The sequence below is a fragment of the Cornus florida genome, unplaced genomic scaffold (assembly GCF_030987335.1).
Source record: "Cornus florida cultivar Cherokee Brave unplaced genomic scaffold, ASM3098733v1 CherokeeBrave_3.0.0_Hap2_Chr07, whole genome shotgun sequence".
NCBI classification, from domain to species: domain Eukaryota; kingdom Viridiplantae; phylum Streptophyta; class Magnoliopsida; order Cornales; family Cornaceae; genus Cornus; species Cornus florida.
In genome coordinates this window covers 36,387,136-36,405,949 of record NW_026775577.1, presented here as the reverse complement: position 1 = coordinate 36,405,949, position 18,814 = coordinate 36,387,136, and the positions used below count along the sequence as shown (strand labels likewise).

The window sequence follows — 18,814 nt, the reverse complement described above, 5'->3', positions numbered from 1 at the left end:
TTTGAACCTGTTTGGGGTAATATCGTAAATATATGTTTTCTTGAACTTTCGAGAGCAAAAAATTCCTCAATTGGATTGCACCTAAAAACTAAATTGTGCCTAGTAATATCTCCTCAATCTATTTCTCAAAATAGATGGTGAATGTTCAACTTTACAAAAGAGTAAGTTGTGCCTAATATTTTTTTAAAAAAAACTAAATAACTTAAATACCCCTTATACAATTATACTTGATTCTCATGTATTGAATCAAGAACAATAGTATTTATTTCACATCAAAACTTAAACGTTGGGAAAAAAGAAAAAAAAAAAAAAAAATGGAATGCATCCATTGCCTCCCTATTTAATATTGTTTTGTGAAAAATGATTGATCTCTAACGCCTACTGTAGTGTTTTGTGCGTGTAATATTAATTTAATACGTACCAAGTCTGTGTTAGGTTTAAGTAATTTCAGGGTATCATAATCACTCTTCCATCAACAACTAGACATCAACTTTATCATAATGTCTAAGGCATTAATCAGATTGGTTAGGCAATTAATCCACCATATAAAGTGGCAATAGCAAATCACAAGATAGATGTTAAAATATAAGACCAAAGAATGGCATACACTATTATTTTGTTATATATACCTTGAATCAATGCTGCTGGACATATCAAGTCGCGGGTCGCCACTATTTCATTACCGACAGTAATGATAATGAAGAAAAAACTCAAAAAATTAAAAAAAAAAAAAAAAAAAAAGAGGGAACAGTTTAGTTATTTCACATTTTATTAATTTTTTACCTATTTTTTTTATTCAGTTATAGAAGAGCATTTTAGTCTTTTCAGTATTCAGGTCCTTATTTACTCCAAAATTAAATATTAAAGACTTTTTAATTATACACTTTATATGCATGCATACCATAGGGTGTTTTTCGCTACCCTAAGTCAAATTACATTAAATCTTTAAGTTTTGTGCCATGCGTGATTTTTATGTCACTTTTAATTGTGTTTATGCTTTGACGTGTATTTATTGTAATATGATTTTGACCCGAATCACGAACATAAGTTATGAGTCGAACTACATTAAAACTTTGCATTCTGTGTTACATGCGATTTTTTGTTTTCTATCAATTTTTTATTGTGTTTTGTGCTTTATTTAAACGTGCGTTTATCGTAATCTAATTTTGACTTGAACCATGGACACAAGTTATGAGTTGAACTACATTAACTCTTTGCATTTTGTGTCACGAGCGACACGTGTCATCTTCGCTTTTTGTGTCGGTTCTTAATTGTGTTTATCAAAATCACTATTCCATCGTCACATAGACATCAACCTCATCAGAATGTGAAGGGAATAACCAGATTAGTTATTAGGCAATTATTCATCTATTACTTTACCCACACACATGAACTATGGTCCTGTACACTTATATATGTTAGTAAGACAAAACAAGATATATATAGAAGTTAAAAAACAAAGGGCGGGAAAGATACATGTATGAAACAATCTATAACAAACAATAATAGATAGATATATAGATATATAGGTTGGGTAGAGAGGACTAGAGTTAGTGAGTGAGATGGATTCATGGCGGGTCCATGTGACGGCTTGCCATTAGCTGTATGAAAAGCAAGGCTTTGATGGCACTTTCCATTTGAATTCTTGTAGTCCCCATCACTTCTTCTCACTCTCTCTCTCTCTCTCTCTATATATACATATAGTATATATATAAGCTTTACAAGTCCTCAATCTTTCATACACACATTCCCACACACTACTATAACTCTCTCATAAGGCAATCATGGTGTCATTGACATACCCCACCATGAAAAATGTTGTTGTCCCTCTTTTCTTGCATATGTTTCTTGCCTTTTCGCTCACCGTTTGGGGGCGACCGGCCTTTTTTGCGCAGGACTTTCGTATCACTTGGTCGGACACCCATATCCGGCAACTCGAAGGCGGGAGGGCCATCCAGCTAGTTCTCGACCGCAATTCAGGTACAACTTTTTAGTGGGTTCTTGTGAAAATGCCTAAATTAATTGCATAATGATTGATCACAATGGTGACTTATATATATATATATATATATATATATATATATATATATATATATATTGTGTTTTGACATTGATTTTCAGGATGTGGTTTTGCTTCCAAGAGCCAGTACTTGTTTGGCAGGGTCAGCATGAAGATCAAGCTCGTCCCCGGTGACTCTGCCGGCACTGTCACCGCCTTTTATGTACGTTCAACGTTAAGCAATTCCGCGCCTCTCTCTCTCTCTGTCTCTCTCCAAATCATCCCACTTACGATACGACAGTGAAAATGCCATTTAAGGAGTTAAACCAGAAAACTATTCAAAACTCTGTTCGATGGACGCTTTCTGAAAATTGTCTCAGAGTTGTTTTTAAAATAGTTTTCGATTTATCTGAGTTCTTGAAAATTATTTTTAGAAAATTAAACCAAACACGTTAATCCTTCCTAATCCCTCATTTTCCGTAATTATATACAAATTATAAGCAATCCGGCCTCTGTCTCTCCAAATCATCCCACTTACAATAAGACTGTGAAAATGCCATTTAAGGAGTTAAACAAGAAATCTATTCAAAAGTCTGAAAATTTTAAAATGGTTTTCGTTTTTTCTGAATTCTTGAAAATTATTTTTAAAAAATTATACCAAACACGGCCTAATCCTTCATTTTTTTTAATTATATAAAAATTACTATTCCTCTGCTCTTTTTTTACTTCTTTCAATTCCGTCAAATCAAACGAAGCCACAAACACGCATGCATGTATAAATGTGAATGTAAATTGGGTGTTTGAGTTTTGATTGATTTGGGTGGTGTGTAGATGATTCTGACACTGACAACATAAGTGATGATTATTTTTTAAAAAAACATTAAACGCTAGCATTTTTTATTTTATTTTCAGTTATACATCTACCAAAATTCAACATTATCCCTCCTAAACTTACAATAAAAATTCACTTTTGCCCTTCCTCACTCAATATCTTCCTAATCCCTCTTTTCTTTTCGTCTTTCAATTTCATCAAATCAAAGGAAGCGCCCCCCCCCCCCCCCCCCCCCCCCCCCACACACACACACACACGTGAATTGGGTTATGTGTTTTGATTGATTTGGTTTGAATTGGGTGGTGGAGCAGATGAATTCTGACACTGACAACATAAGTGATGACTTTTTTTTTTTTTTTTACCATTAAGCTCTAGTACTTTTTCTTATTTTCAGCTATGCACCAATGAAAATGTTTAAATTTAACATTGCCCTTCCTAAAATTACAATAAAATTCTTTTTTGCCCCCTCACTCATTATCTTCCTAATCCCTCTTTTCTTTTCTTCTTTCAATTCAATCAAATCAAACGAAGCCATAAACACACGCCAACACACACACACACACACATGTCTCCCGTCTCATAAAAAATGTCATGTTTGAAAAAATCGTGACTCATTGTGAGTTACGGTACAATGAGTCACGGTTTTCAAACATAACACTTTTTATGAATCAGAGAAGTATATAAATGTGAATTGTATTATGAGTTTTGATTGATTTGGTTTGAAATGGGTGGAGGTGCATATGAATTATGACACTAACAACACAAGTGATGACCTTTTTTTTTTTTACCATTAAGCGCTAGTATTTTTTTTTTATTTTCAGTTATACACCTATAAAAATTTAACATTGCCCCTCCTAAAATTACAATAAAATAACGAGTCACAATTTTTCAAACATGACACTTTTTATAAATCAGAGAAGTATATAAATGTGAATTGTGTTATGAGTTTTAATTGATTTGGTTTGAAATGGGTGGAGGTGCAGGTGAATTATGACACTAACAACATACACGATGACCTTCTTTTTTTTTTACCATTAAGCGTTAGTATTTTTTCTTATTTTCAGTTATACACCTATAAAAATTTGACATTGCCCCTCCTAAAATTACAATAAAATTAACTTTTGCCCCCCTCTCACTCAATATCTTCCTAATCCCTCTTTTCTTTTCTTTTTTCAATTCCATCAAGTCAAACGAAGCCATAAACACACAGTGACAGACACAGATACATATGTGTGTGTGTGTGTGAATTGGGTTATGAGTTTTGATTGAATTGGGTGGTGGTGCAGATGAATTCTGACACTGACAACATACGTGATGAGCTGGACTTTGAATTCTTGGGGAATCGTACTGGACAGCCTTACACAGTCCAGACCAATGTGTACGCTCATGGAAAGGGTGATCGGGAGCAAAGGATCAACCTCTGGTTCGACCCTGCTGCTGAGTTCCACACTTACTCCATTTTGTGGAACCATCGTCATGTTGTGTAAGTTATTAATCAATAATAATCTCTCTCTCTCTACCCCCCCTCTCTCTCTCTCTCACACACACACACAAAGAGTGAAGTGTGTGAGAGAGGTGTTACATGCAACCGTTCGATACGCGATGTATTAATTAATACGTTATTCTTTTTCAAATTCGATACGCGATTTGTATCGGTCAGTTTACACTAACTTTATCCAAATCCGTTATACTGTGACCGCAACCGATATCGCATCCATAATTGATACTTACATTAACTAAAATCTTACCGTTATAACAATTATAAAGATAATTCATTAAACACATTTTTTAAAAACTCGGAAAATAAAAAATTATAGCAAGAGAATCAATTAAAATTATTTTCTCTTAATAATAATAATAATTATTATTATTTTTTAAATTGTGTGTGTGTGTGTGTATATATATATATATTTTTTTTTTGAAAATAAAAACTATTATTAAAGTCTAATTTTAAAGTCCACAAAACTGGTGAAAAGGCCACTCCAAGCATTTTAGTGGGAACCAAATGGGCACTTAAATAACACTGTTTAAAAAAATAAAATAAAAATAGTAGTAATACTAATAATACAATGAGAAATGCTATTTTTAGTACTGCTTCTGATTATATCTACCATCTCGTCATTTACATGAGTAGATCCCCACACGTCTGAATGGAAAGTTAAAAAAAAAAAAAAAACACACACACACACACACAAGTCCACACATCTGATTAATTTTATGCGAGTAAAGTCTGATGTCATCATGACGTTATAAATATTAATAACATCATGAGACAAATCTTGGTATAATAATAAGATTGTTCCTTTGTGATTTTAATGTCGTGAATTGACAAAGAGAAGTGTGAAAGTAAAACTACGTACCATGTAACCTTCTTAACGAAATAATTTTTGATAATGGTGGGTTTTGTAGCTTCTACGTGGATGAAGTGCCAATCAGAGTGTACAAGAACAATGAAGCCAGAGGAATTCCATTCCCAAAGTTCCAACCAATGGGAGTGTACTCCACCTTGTGGGAAGCAGATGATTGGGCAACAAGGGGTGGTCTTGAGAAAATAGATTGGAGCAAAGCCCCTTTCTATGCCTACTACAAGGACTTCGACATTGAGGGATGCCCTATGCCAGGACCTTCAACTTGTGCCTCAAACCCTCGAAATTGGTGGGAAGGAGGTGCTTACCAACAGCTCAGCATTGTCGAAGCTCGACGATACAAGTGGGTTCGTATGAACCACATGATTTACGACTACTGCACTGATAAATCGCGCTACCCCGTCACTCCACCGGAGTGCGTGGCCGGATTCTAAATTCCATCCAGTCAGTCACCGTACGCACATCTGATTAATCTATGTGAAGTTACGAAAATATCCAGTGTGCAAATGGAGGGGGTGTGGAGGGAATAATTTGGGTATGTGTTCATAAATAAGCCTAAGTTTGTGGAGGGTTTGTCAAAGGAGTGTGCAAAAGTTTGTGGAGGGTTTTTTTTTTTTATACAATATGTTTGTGCTTGTATTTGTTGCACAGTGTTTGTGCGAATAATGCTCATAATTGTGAAAAAGATGTATTTATATAAATATATATAATATACCCAAATGTCAATATCTCAACTTGAGGCAAATAATTTAATGTTTGATGTGTCGCAATATTGCTATACAGGAGTACTGATATGGTTCAGAATCCCATGGTGATCATTCACCCGTGCACACCAGCTGGGCCACCTTCAATAGTATCGTGTGTGTGTGTGTGTGTGTATAGGTAGCAACTAACAAGCCTGTTACTATTAAATATACAGTAGCTTAGTTGACATAAGACCACTGAAATGTTCAATTCCAAACCCTAAGATGAGATTATTTTTTTTAAAAAAAGTAATGTTACAATGTCCGAATTTAGACACACCCTAAAATAAAATTTGTTTTTTTTTTTTTTAAAGGTTAAGATACGACTTTTTGAATACAAGAGTATTTAGAACGAATAATCTTATAATGTTCTAATCGATTTTTCAAAAAGGAATGATATGACACCCTAAACATGATGATGCTCGTGAAAATGATCACATAATAGACGTTATAAAAATAATGATGCTCGTGAAAATGATCACATAATAGACGTTATAAAAATTTAATAGCGTCATGCTTGTGAAAATGACCACATAAAAGACATTATAAAAATTTAATAGCGTCATGTAAGGACAAAGTTATAGTCAAGTCAACTGTATATTTTTTTTTAGTAATATACCCTTATAATTTGTTCAATTTTAGTAATATATCCATGAAAATTACATTTGTACTAAAACAATGCACTATTGCTCCCAAAGTTTAATTTCCCAAAATTTAATTTTGCCCAACTTACCTTACATCCTAACTTCGTCCTTGTCGTCACGTAGTCTTATTTTATCACATGGACCATCAAGATTGAAATGAGTCTAATCGATTATGATTCCATTAATCCTAGCATAACTTTTAAGGTTGTTAGACCAATTGATGCATGCACTTGAATATCAATGACAATGTTGAATGGCTGCAATTCAAATTCATTGATGAAGAGAAACTTCACCTTATGAAATCATTCCAAACTTGACGCCACTCCAACAGTGAATCTCGATTTCCTCCTGTGCATTGGTTGCGTGTTACGTATAAATTATTAGTGTTACGTATAAATTATTAATGCAACACATTACATCTTATTACAACAGATACATTAATATAGTTATTACATAAATATATAGTGTGATAAGTTGGAACAAACCTCCAATAATTTTTTGTAATATGTATTATTATATGTGTGTATATATATATATTCAATATTGATGATGTTTTTTTTAACTTGATTGAAGTATGATCTTTCAGTAACAAACTTGCCCTTTTATGTAGGGCATGTCTTTTATATTCATAGATGAAAGTTGGAAAATATTAAAATATAGGTGGGTTGTCGGTCACACGTGTGTTTAAGTATTGTCAGATGAGTGGAATTATTGAGTCAAAAATGTTCCAAGGAGGGTCAGTACTTGCTGACTAAATCGTCCAAATGGTCCATGCACAGTTTGAATCTTTCTGTCAATATATATATATGATTCAAACTATATATATATATATATATATTATGCTTTGACCCATGAACAATTTAAATTTTTACAAGAAAAAAAAAAAAAAAATCCTCTCCATTTAGGAACAGTCACAGTAACTCACCATGAAACAAGACCAGTTTCATAATTCACTAACCCCTATTTTCAGTGGCATATGATAAATCAAGGGCATAATGATAAATTCCGAACTCCGAATTATTAGGCATCAAAATAATTATTGAGAGATTTGGGGAAATATAACTAATATTTCAGAAAAGAAATCTAAGACAAACATTCAAGTAAAAAAAAAAAAAAAATTTCCATATATGCTAAGAAACTCAATTCCCAGTTTTACAACTATTTAGAATAATTCAAAATGCAGCAAGTATTTGTACAATTCAAAATATTCTGAAAAAATATTCTCGAATATCAACCCATTCGGAATTTTGTTTTTTGGTTTAATAAAAAAATTTGAATAAATTTGGGGCCCCTGAAAAGAAAAGTGTAGAATTTTGTTGCTGTGGTAGAAAATGTAGTTTCATGTTAAAAACGTGTATGCAGTACTTAAAATTAACACCCATCCCTCCTTTCAGAGGGAAATTAAAATGAGAGGGACCTAACTGGCTTCATTTCAAGCATTAAAAACAAGGGACCCCAACCCAACCAGCTTGCTCTGCAGGTACTTGCTCTGCAGGTATTAAAAGAAAAGATAAAAGAGCCTGCTTGTGAGTTGTGATCATATATATATGCACACACACGAAAATGATCTCTTGCACACCGGTGAGCAAGAAATTTATCCACAGCAAGCATAATGACCGTTGGATATGCTGGCAATGTTTTTTCAGCAACTACCTTTTTTACACTTGAATCATATCCAACGGTCATTATGCTTGCTGTGGATAAATTTCTTGCTCGTACATATATAGTTGTGCTCTCTGTGAGTGTGTGTGTGCGTGTGTGTGTGTGAGGATGGGGTCTTATCACCACAATGGCTTAACTCAGAGATCAACATAAAGCTGTTCAGAAGCAAGCAAAACAATGCATTCATTCAAATAAATGATTGTATTGACAGCAAAAGGATTGAAAATAGGAAATAGATATGATTCAGAACTCTTATGACGAGTCCTAATCAACCTTTGTAAGTATAACCAAGTCAAAGAGCTGAGGATAAGGTCAGGACAGACCATAGAAGATTGAAAAGTACACATCATCAATAAGTCGCATGTCTGAAAGTGATGAATCAGTATAGTACCAAAAAAACTGGGTGGTGGTTGAGAGGTGAACTTACATGGATAGGATGCTGTTTTAAAGCTTAGAATTTAATGGCACCGACTTTATCTTTGGACAGCATTGGCCAAAGAAGGTGTCTGTTGCAGTTAGCGACCGGAACAAGAAGAGCTGAATTTTCAACGGTTATGTATCCATCATCCATCCCCAGTTGCTAAGGGAGATAGATCATCTGAAGAGTTTCAGTAAGGTCATGAAGAACAGGGAATCAGGGATTTACTTTTTGGAGTTGATTTTTACGGCAACTGGCTCAGAACAGTATGGGCAATTCCCAAACATAACATCAAATGACCTGCAGTACAAAAATTAAGAGGGAACATTAACCAAGTAATTAACTTAATAAGCAGATTAGATGATATTCTCATATAAATATGGTAGATTAGAGATGGTCATGCCACGTGTAGAGTCAGCATTAGTAATCTGGTTTAATCAAGGTTTCCGATAATGTATTGATTGGTTAAATGGTATTGGTAGTTTTGCTGTGTTTGGAAGCAATTTCAGGGTTAAAAGAATTTCTGATAGTGTATTCCATGCATGACTACTGAAGACCACAAAAATAGGAATTTTTATTTTTCGTCACATACAAAGCAAAAGAATAAGGAATGTCAAGAAAACAAAGAAATTTTTTTCTAAACAATAGAAAACACAAAGGAAAATATCTGCCAAGTCACAGATCATTTCTTGGCTGCAGTGCTTGCTAGAGCATTAGCAGATCTAGTGCCAATTGTAAACCCACTATATTATTTAAAAATAAGTTAGTACGGGCACGGATACGACACAACACGGCAAATCCAAAAAAATTAGGACACGGACATGGTGAATAGTATATATATATATATATATATATATATATATATATGTGATGTAGTACTTTAAAAATTACTGAGGGTTATTATTTTTCATCAACCTCACAATGAAAAAAAACACAAATCATAACTCATAACTAATAAACTATAAAAGAACAATGTTGCATAGTTATAAAATTAAATAAAAAACAAGACATTAGAATAATAACTAGTATCATTTAATCATCATTGCAACTTTACTCCAAATACAAAAGCATAGACAGAAAGAACTATTAACATTCATGACTGTTTAACATTTAGGACTTTACCGTTAGCACTTAATATTCACAAAAACCTAAAGGCTAGTCCCCAAAAAAGATACAAAAACAAGTCAGTGTACTATCATCTATTCCCATCCATCATTTGACCTAGGACTTTTACCATTTACAATACCAAAAGGGTAGTACAAAACAAAAAATAAAACATATCAGCATTAAAAAAAATTTTTTTTTAAAAATTAACATATCAGCATTAAAAAAAAAAAAAAAAAATTCCAGAAAAGTGTGTCCGAGCCGTGTTTGAGCTGTCTGAGCCGTGTCCGAAAATTAAAAAAAAAAAAAATTCCAGACACGTTTTTTGGTGTGTCCGACACGTGTCGGGGCGTGTCCGTGTCGGACACGGATTCTTCGCCCATTTTGGAGGATCCGTGCTTCCTAGATTACTAATTTCAGCAGGATGCATAAGTCTCCTAGGGAATTATGTGCCTCTACTAGCCCTATAACTGATATTAGCACAATCCTCCATGGTAGAGTTACAAATGCCCTTGTCAACAATTTAGGCACTAGGCCCATCTGCAATTTGGTAAGGTTAAGTTTAATGGAAATGGAAAACGATAAAACCCCGATCGGTTCTTGGTACTGACTGATGTGGCTATCAATGAGATAAACACCCTATAAGGAGAGAGATTCTATTCTTATCCATTACTGACTAAAGAGTCCTTGTTGCACACTATTTATTGGAGTCACACAAAAAAATGATCCTTTTTTGTAGCATTACGCAATGAAAAACTACCCACCTCAACCCCAAGGGGTTGGCTCAAGTGGGTAAGAACTTGGCCATGGTGCCTCAGGAAGCATCAAGTCTAAGGCTCGAATGCTCTTGAGTGCAAACAATTCCTTAAGGGAGTATCAACTAGGGGAAAAAAAAAAAACTACCCACCTCAAAACAGGTAAAATGAATTGAAGAAGAAGGTTCGGGGATATAATTCCACAGGCATCTTTCAGTCTGCAGCAGTTCACACTAATATTTCATCATGACTATGAATAATTTGGTTGAGATAGTATTTAGTTCTCTAGGAAATCATTAATGCCATTTGGAAGATGGAGTACATTCTTTTGCCCCAACATCACATAATCAAGACCTCCTAGCTGTTTGAGAAGGGAGGCTGTGCCACTAAAGCAAATGAAAATTTTCTCATCCTACGAACTGGCCTAATGACCACATGAAGTCCCTTTGGTCCCTCTTTATCCTACCACCAATAGTAGAACCTTGAACAACAAATATGAAGTGGGCATGAATATTAGCAAAAGGCAATTAATATAATATAGTACATTTTCTAGCAGGGTGAAGTAGCCTTTGTAATGCTAGCTAATGTACTTTTTTAACACTGGGTCTTAAAATCCAAGGGCTAGAGGTAACAATAAGCAAATTCAAAACATTTAAGAAAAAGCGCTCAGAGAGAGGGCAATTATATATGTTCAGAAAATTAAGCAAACCTATCCTCAGTGATATTCTACCCGGCAACCTATACAGCATGGACAATTCTTAAAAGGAAAGGTGATTGTGCAAGACATCGTGTAGGGCTGACATTCATTTGATATGCCTGGACAACCCATGCATACACGTCCAATAGGAACAAATTTTTTAAATAATATCTGTCTTGAGAGCGGTCAGTTGCATATAGCTAACACTTAGAGATATATAAAAGACCGAACAATATATGTTGCATATAATATCCTGAGTGAGGAACACTATTACTTAAGAAATTTAGGTAAACTAACCAAAATTAAAAAGTTATCCAAAAACATATAATAATAAGTTGTAGGAACACATTATAGATTATACGTATTCATGCCAATTTCCTACTTTCAAGTGATTGTCCATTTCAATATATTTACATCATGTTGAGTTGTTGTGCCAATGACTGATGGCCAAAGATAAATTCTCTCTGATAACCATTGTTCTGGACATGCATCAAACAAGGTGAGAATCAGCTTCAGGTTGACTATGCAATCAATGCATGCTTGAGGAAGAAAAGATCATACTATCTACCAAATTTCAAAGATTTTGACCAATCACAAACCCCTGAAACAAAGGGAAAAGCAGACTAACTAACAAATTGCCAAAAATGTCCACAAGAAGGGTCAAGAAGAAGGGGGGAAGACAGAACACGTTGATGCAGTGGGATAAAAAGAGTAAAGAGAAGATCATCCTCTTCAAGATAGAAAACCTTAACTGTATCTGAGTCATATGTTGGCAAATTCCTACTCACAACTCGTGTTCTAATGTTTCAATGTGTCTTGAATCGTATGAGAACATCTAATGCAGACACGGAAGACACAAAATGTGAAAACGCGGTGGAAGATTTGCATCCCCAATCACACATCTAGGTCACAGGTGAATTGAGCTTACTAAGACCTTAGTTTGATCTTGGTTGGGCGCATAAAAATGTTTTGGAAGTCTTTGTGAAAAATGGATTTTTGAAACTTTAAGTTTAATACATTTTTCAAAACTGGAATACAAACTGGAAAACAGCATACGTCGACTGAATGGTTGATCAATTGAAAGGCTTCCAAAAGACATCAATCAAAATGGTTGACCAATCGAGATGTTCCAGGAAAAATAAGATTAGTGTCAATCGATCGAGGTGTGTCCATTGCGGTTCAATCGAATGCTCGGTCGATCTAATCTATCGAACATAAATTTTTAGAAACTTAATCTGAATAAAATTTTACAAGGCATTAACTACCTAAAACATATGGGACTCCTATATTGGCAATAAATATGGGGTTATGGTTAGTCTAGGTATGAATTGAGCATCTCAAATGAACTAGAGAGAACTTCCTTATGAGATAAAATCTTCTGTTTAAGTCAATCTAGGGTCCAGAGAACATACTATGTGTGATTGAGTGTTCATCAAGGAGAAGATCATTAATCGATCCTATTCAACCGGGCAATTCAGAGCAGGCAAGGGCAAGAAATCACTAGAGAAGCATATTCGTGATGAGTGGATGCCATAGACGAGCAGACAGACAGTCTGGAAACTTTCTGAGGAAAGTTTGGTGTCATCAGTGCTAGAGGTAACTAGGGGTTCCAAGGTGAGTGAACTGTTAACATAGTTGCAATATCTCTGTCTTTCTCGGCAGTGGATTGTGCCTAACTGGATTAGGTCCAGTGCTGTTACCCTTTTTGGGTTTTCTACGTAAAAATCTTGTGTCTCTGCTCTACTTTACTTTTTGTTTATTGCTTGATTGAAATTGAAAATTAACTACAAGCTAAAAATCAATCATCACAAATAACTAACTGGAATTTGAAAAGGATTAATGAACTTCTAAATTTTCTTAAAGTAGAATGGTAACCATAAAACCTATTCAACAACCAATGGAGGTCTTACCTGATGTTAGTTTCGCGGCTCTCACCTATGAGGGGTCTTGGTAGGAGTGGACTGGATACAAAGCTAACTTTTATCATTCTTGGGCACCAAGTGACTTGTCTAAGTCTGCTTTTATCATAATTTGGCACCAAGTGGCTGTTTGCATATTAGGACTTGTGTTCTCATTCTTGGCAACATGGATTTTTTATTTTTTATTTTTTTATTTTTATTATTATTTTTTTTATTTATCACACGCACCAAGCAATAAACATTACAAAGTAAAATTTAAATGTGTCATGGTGCGATTAGCCCATTTAATCCGTCTTTAGAATCTTTTAGAAGCCTAAGAAAAGAAAAAAAAAAAAAATTAAAAAAAAAATAATTTACATGTGTAATTGTAGAGAGAGTGTTTAGACATTCAAAGAGTTTAAATAGTTCGACCCTGTTCTATATATAATTTTAAGGTATATTTGAACCTTGACACTCACCTTATACAATGAGCTATATACAGATGGTTCTCATTTTGTTGAATATACAAGTTTTATATCATAAGACTTTTCCATTCACATTCAAATACTAAGAATACAATGGAGGCAGTTAGTGTCCATGGGAAGTCCAAATTGATATTGCTTGAGTAATTACCCTTAAGCCTCCGAATGACACTCTTAAATTCTGAAAATTTAAGGTAGCTACTTAAAGTCATAGCAATTGACTTTGTTGTAATTCATGGTGTTATTGAACTTGTACATGAACTAAAAACCTTTTTTTCACCTTTACAAAACATGATAACAACAAGTAGCTCTACCTTAATTCTGCTTCCAAATAAAAACTAGGTAGCATGTCCTACCACTACATGTGTGCCATGTTGTTAGAATAGAAACAAGACAGACAAATACTAAGAACAATATCAGCTTACATCTCCCTTGTTATTCCAAATTCTGAACTAGAGAACTAAAGATATACTTGGTAACAAAATATGTAAAGAGATATAAAAATTTCAACATACTGCCTTGTACTTGTGATGGAGCGCAACCAATCCCCAAGGCAAAGACTATGGAAAGCCCTTTTGCAATTGTTATTGTCACATGTATAATCAGTTCCACTTCCACTCCTAGCTCCAAGTTCATCATCTACATTAACACCACCATCCCAACGGTAAACAAATAGAATGTAAGTTAGGGGACTTGATAATGTGCACATTCAATTACCAATGGGAAGACATTGTGCGTAACAAATTCCACATTCAACTTGCTGATTATTTTTCTGGACATCTGGAGGTCCTGGAAGTTGAGTCTCCATTATGATTGCAAGATTTTCGGGAACAGGTTTGTTCTTCTTCCTAGAAATTAATTTGAGAGCACAATAATGTTGTTAATGATGAATAATTGATGACCAAGCTAAAATTATCCAAAGATAGGAAAGTGCATATTGCTCTTCGGAACAAATGCAAGAAATGATGACAATTTCACTCCAAGTCCAAGAGGACCTTGTATTACAACATCAGGATTTAGGTCCTAAGGTATCTTAACATCTCAAAATATTTTTAGGAAACAAAAATGACAGCTGGAAAAGGTATTTTATTAGTAAATGTAATTATATCTGTAATGTGCAAATAAAATTGTTTTTTCTCATTATTTGCTAACTGCTTAGCGGGAAAACAATCTCTCTAAAGTTAACAAAAGAAAATAAAATTGTTTTTACTGAAGGATATCTGTAGATGGGATTCTTTTCCTGTTAAGCAGTAAGCAAATAACCACTCCGCTAAACAGTTGGCAAGTAAAAAGTACATTAGCTACTGTGGTCCCAACTACATATGGCATTGGGAGGGAAATAAAAGAGATATACCTAACCCTTGGCATTATTCGGCACAAAGTGACTACTCTGAGACTCAAACCTGCATCCTTAACTTTTCAGCTTGATGTTTTACCATTTGCATCAATCAATGACCCCTAATGTATATCCTTCAGTAACTTGACATTTTATGTAAATTACAGAAGTTCCCTCCATGAAAAAGTACAAATAGAAGGACAGACATTGTAAGTCCATTGTTGCACATAAAGACCCAATGACTTCCCAACAAATTAGAATTATACATAAAAGAGTTAGGGATGCTTCTAGAAGCAACTTCTTGGGAAGCCAACCAGTGCCATATAACCACTGTAATAGCTTCTATTCTTTCAGTTGCAAAATAACCACTGTAACCTCATTACTTATTCTAATTACAAATTCTAACCGTCTTTGCCAAATATAAATATATATAATTATAATGGTAAAGATGATGATATTTAGTGAAACTTCAATTAATCAATGCACTACCAGTGGGTTCCTCCGGCATGTCTCAGCTGGTGCTTGGGTCCCTTTTAGAAACCTTTAGGATGAGCTTAACCTATCACAACAATCTCACTTCAAACAAGCGAATGAAGAACAAGTTAAGTAGTTAACTAAATTTGGGTCCATTTTGAAAGTAGAGCATACGTTGCATCCATCCCATCTATCTCCACCACCATCATACTATCCTTTTCCAACATGACCACTACAACATCAATGCACAACCTTTAATGACCAGCACTAGCACTAGCACTTTTACTCAAACCCCTTAATGGAAAACCCATGATCCACATCCAAGCTGCGATTTTCACCTTCTACCCAGGGATCAAAGACCCATCGTCCACAACCTCCACCACTACAATGGCCACCTTCAACATAACTCAACCATCCAACCCTCTGCTAAAATACTCAAACCCCAAGAAAACAGAGACCCAAAAAAGAAGACCCAACACAGGATCGACATAAAATGAAGTCTCAAAGGATCAAGTCCAGCAGTCTCTTTTTCCTCTACCCTCCCCTTAGAAATAAAAATTCAAGGTGGCTAATTCCTGTCCTGGTTATGTGTCTTCTTCAGTATGAACACATTGAGCAAAATTAGCTTTCCTCCCTCAAAGACGACGAGAGGGGTTCGAGCTCCGTTGTGGGCAATTGGTGAAATGTGTGTGAGTACTTTACCTAATAAAAATAAATATCAAAATTAGCCAATGGTATAATCTCTCCTACCTCAAAGGGGAGGTGAGGGGTTCGAGCTCCATCGTGGGCAATTTTTGAAATGTGAGTGTGAGTACGTACCTAAGAAATAAATAAATAAAACATTGAGCAAAATAAATATAATTAATTTTAGAAATGCTGAAGAAGAGAAGCATATACTTTCGAGAGAGGACAGAGGCAAAGATTAAAGAACACTCTAGAAAATTTAGAGAGAGAAAACATAACAGAGATATTCTCATGTTCTGCCAACGGCTCTTGTTTATTATCACAGTTATCATCACAACTTTCCAACTATTTTTCCAATTTCATTGCATTTCAAAAGGAAAATGGTACTTTTAGGACCTCAAAGATGTAACCAAACATAATTCATGTGAATAAAATGACCTTTTTGGATTTAACAGAACATTCAAAATTTTATTCACTAAATATTTTAGATTCATTTTAATGGATATCTTTCAGCAAAGGCCTATCCAGTGCAAAAAAGACACCAAAACAGGTTTGAATTTCAGTCAGTTCTGATTTTTGAAATAAGACTAATTCAAGTAACTTCACTGAAAATTACAGTGCTTCTAAAGCAAAAAGAATAATTCAAATCACTTAGGCTCCATTTGGTTAGATGGTAATAAGCAAGAAAAGAAAAGAAATGGAAAATGAAAGAAAAATGAAGTGAATGAAAAGGAAAGTTATTTTCTAGCATGCATTTGGTTAGTGTTGTTTATCATGAGAGATAGAGAGAACAGAGAGAACAAAATGTATATCTATTTCACCGACTCACTACCAAATAAGCCTATATAGGCTTATATAAGGGATACAAGCCTCCTCAATAACACAAGGGCCTACTAATATAATGTAATTACATAATGGCCCAACATATATATATATATAACATTCTAACACTCCCCCTCAAGCTGGAGAATATATATCAAATAATCCTAGCTTGGAACAAATAGTTCTTAACCGGTTATGACCCAATGCTTTGGTAAACATATCAGCTAATTGATCTTCAGACTTCACGAATGGAGTAGAGATGCTCCCAAGCAATATCTTTTCTCGAATGAAGTGACAATCAACTTCAATATGTTTGGTCCTCTCATGAAACACAGGATTTGAGGCAATGTGAACTGCTGCTTGATTATCACAGAACAATGGAGTAGGAACTTCAACTGTCAACCCAAGTTCTTTTAGAAAATGTTGTATCCAGGTCAACTCACTAGTAGTATGAGCCATTGCCCTATACTCAGCTTCAGTACTAGATCGAGCTACCACCGTTTGCTTTGTACTTCGCCATGTAACAATATTGCCTCCTACAAATGTGTAGTAGCCTGTAGTAGATCTCCTATCTGAAGGAGAACCAGCCCAATCGGCATCTGTAAAACCTTCCACCCTGAGATGACCATTTGATTTATATAGTAACCGAACACCTGGAGCTTGCTTGAGATATCGGATAATCCGAAGAACAACAATCCAATGTGGCATTCTAGGAGCTCCCATAAACTGACTTACAACACTAACTGCATATGAAATATCAGGTCGAGTGATAGTGAGATAAATTAATTTCCCAACTAGACGACGAAATCTGCCTGGATCATTAAATAGATCACCCTCATCAAACACAAGTTTTGTATTCGAATCCATAGGAGCATCAACCGGGCGACCACCCAACATACCTATATCTTCTCATAAATCCAACACATATTTTCGTTGTGATAAACTTATACCCTTCTTGGATCTAGCAACTTCAATACCCAAGAAATACCTAAGTTTACCCAAGTCTTTAGTGTGGAATCGATATTGCAGAAACAACTTCAACTTAGCAATGCCTTCAGAATCATCACCTGTGATCACAATATCATCTACATATACAACAAGAAAGATGAAGCTAGCTTTAGTGCGCTGGTGAAATACCGAATGGTCAGTCTGACATCTGTTAAGACCAAATTTTAATGCTGCCTCAGAGAATTTTCCAAACCAAGCCCGTAGAGATTGTTTCAATCCATATAGGGCCTTTTTAAGGCGACAAACAGTGTGAAGAGACTCCCCCTGAGCAACAAACCTAGGTGGTTGCTCCATATAAACCTCTTCGACTAAGTCACCATGCAAAAAAGCATTTTTAACGTCTAACTGAAACAGAGGCCAATGTCTATTAACAGCAAGAGAAATCAAAACATGAATAGAAGAAATCTTAGCAACAGGGGCAAACGTCTCATCATAGTCAATACCATAAGTCTGGGTATAACCTTTGGCAACAAGACGAGCTTTTAACCGCTCAACGGACCCATCTGGAAGATACTTCACAGTGTAGACCCAGCGACAACCAACCGGTTTGACACCTGGAGATAAAGGAACACGATTCCACGTGTCATTCTGATGCAAAGCATCAATTTCATCTTGCATGGCTTTCCTCCAGCCCGAATCAGACAAAGCATCCTACACAGTCTTAGGAACAAATGTAGTAGACAATTGAGAGGAAAAACATGAGAAAGATGGCGATAAGGAATTATAAGAGACATACTGAGCAATTGGATGTTTAGTAACACAGGAGTGAGGAGCTTTACGTAGTGCAATAGGCAAGGATTCAGACACAGTGGAAGGTGTTGGATCCAAAGACTCTAAAGACGACGGAGGAGGCATGACAGCAGATGGCTTTGGTCTTCGAGTGTACACCT

The 18,814-nt window shown here is 35.1% G+C and overlaps 2 protein-coding genes across 9 annotated transcripts in view; one reads left to right on the top strand and one right to left on the bottom strand.

Annotated features, from left to right (window-relative positions):
• Positions 1 to 1,715: 1,715 nt before the first annotated feature.
• Positions 1,716 to 5,945, top strand: LOC132267042 (probable xyloglucan endotransglucosylase/hydrolase protein 7). Its single transcript, XM_059768089.1, has 4 exons — positions 1,716 to 1,980; positions 2,122 to 2,222; positions 4,118 to 4,314; positions 5,241 to 5,945. Exons 1-4 carry the CDS (start codon positions 1,785 to 1,787, stop codon positions 5,629 to 5,631), a joined length of 885 nt encoding a protein of 294 aa, XP_059624072.1. The 5' UTR covers positions 1,716 to 1,784; the 3' UTR covers positions 5,632 to 5,945.
• Positions 5,946 to 8,385: 2,440 nt separating this feature from the next.
• Positions 8,386 to 18,814, bottom strand: part of LOC132267041 (uncharacterized) — a 41,696-nt gene continuing 31,267 nt past the window's right edge. For 2 of the 8 annotated variants that reach the window (XM_059768084.1, XM_059768088.1), the window contains 4 exons: positions 16,161 to 16,229; positions 14,318 to 14,448; positions 14,116 to 14,239; positions 8,386 to 8,964 (listed from right to left, as the gene is read on the bottom strand). In XM_059768084.1, the coding sequence (XP_059624067.1) occupies positions 8,889 to 8,964; positions 14,116 to 14,239; positions 14,318 to 14,448; positions 16,161 to 16,229 (400 nt within the window). In that variant the 3' untranslated portion in view covers positions 8,386 to 8,888. The remainder of the gene's footprint in view (positions 8,965 to 14,115; positions 14,240 to 14,317; positions 14,449 to 16,160; positions 16,230 to 18,814) is intronic. The other 6 variants (XM_059768080.1, XM_059768082.1, XM_059768079.1 and 3 more) reach the window with 5 other exon arrangements.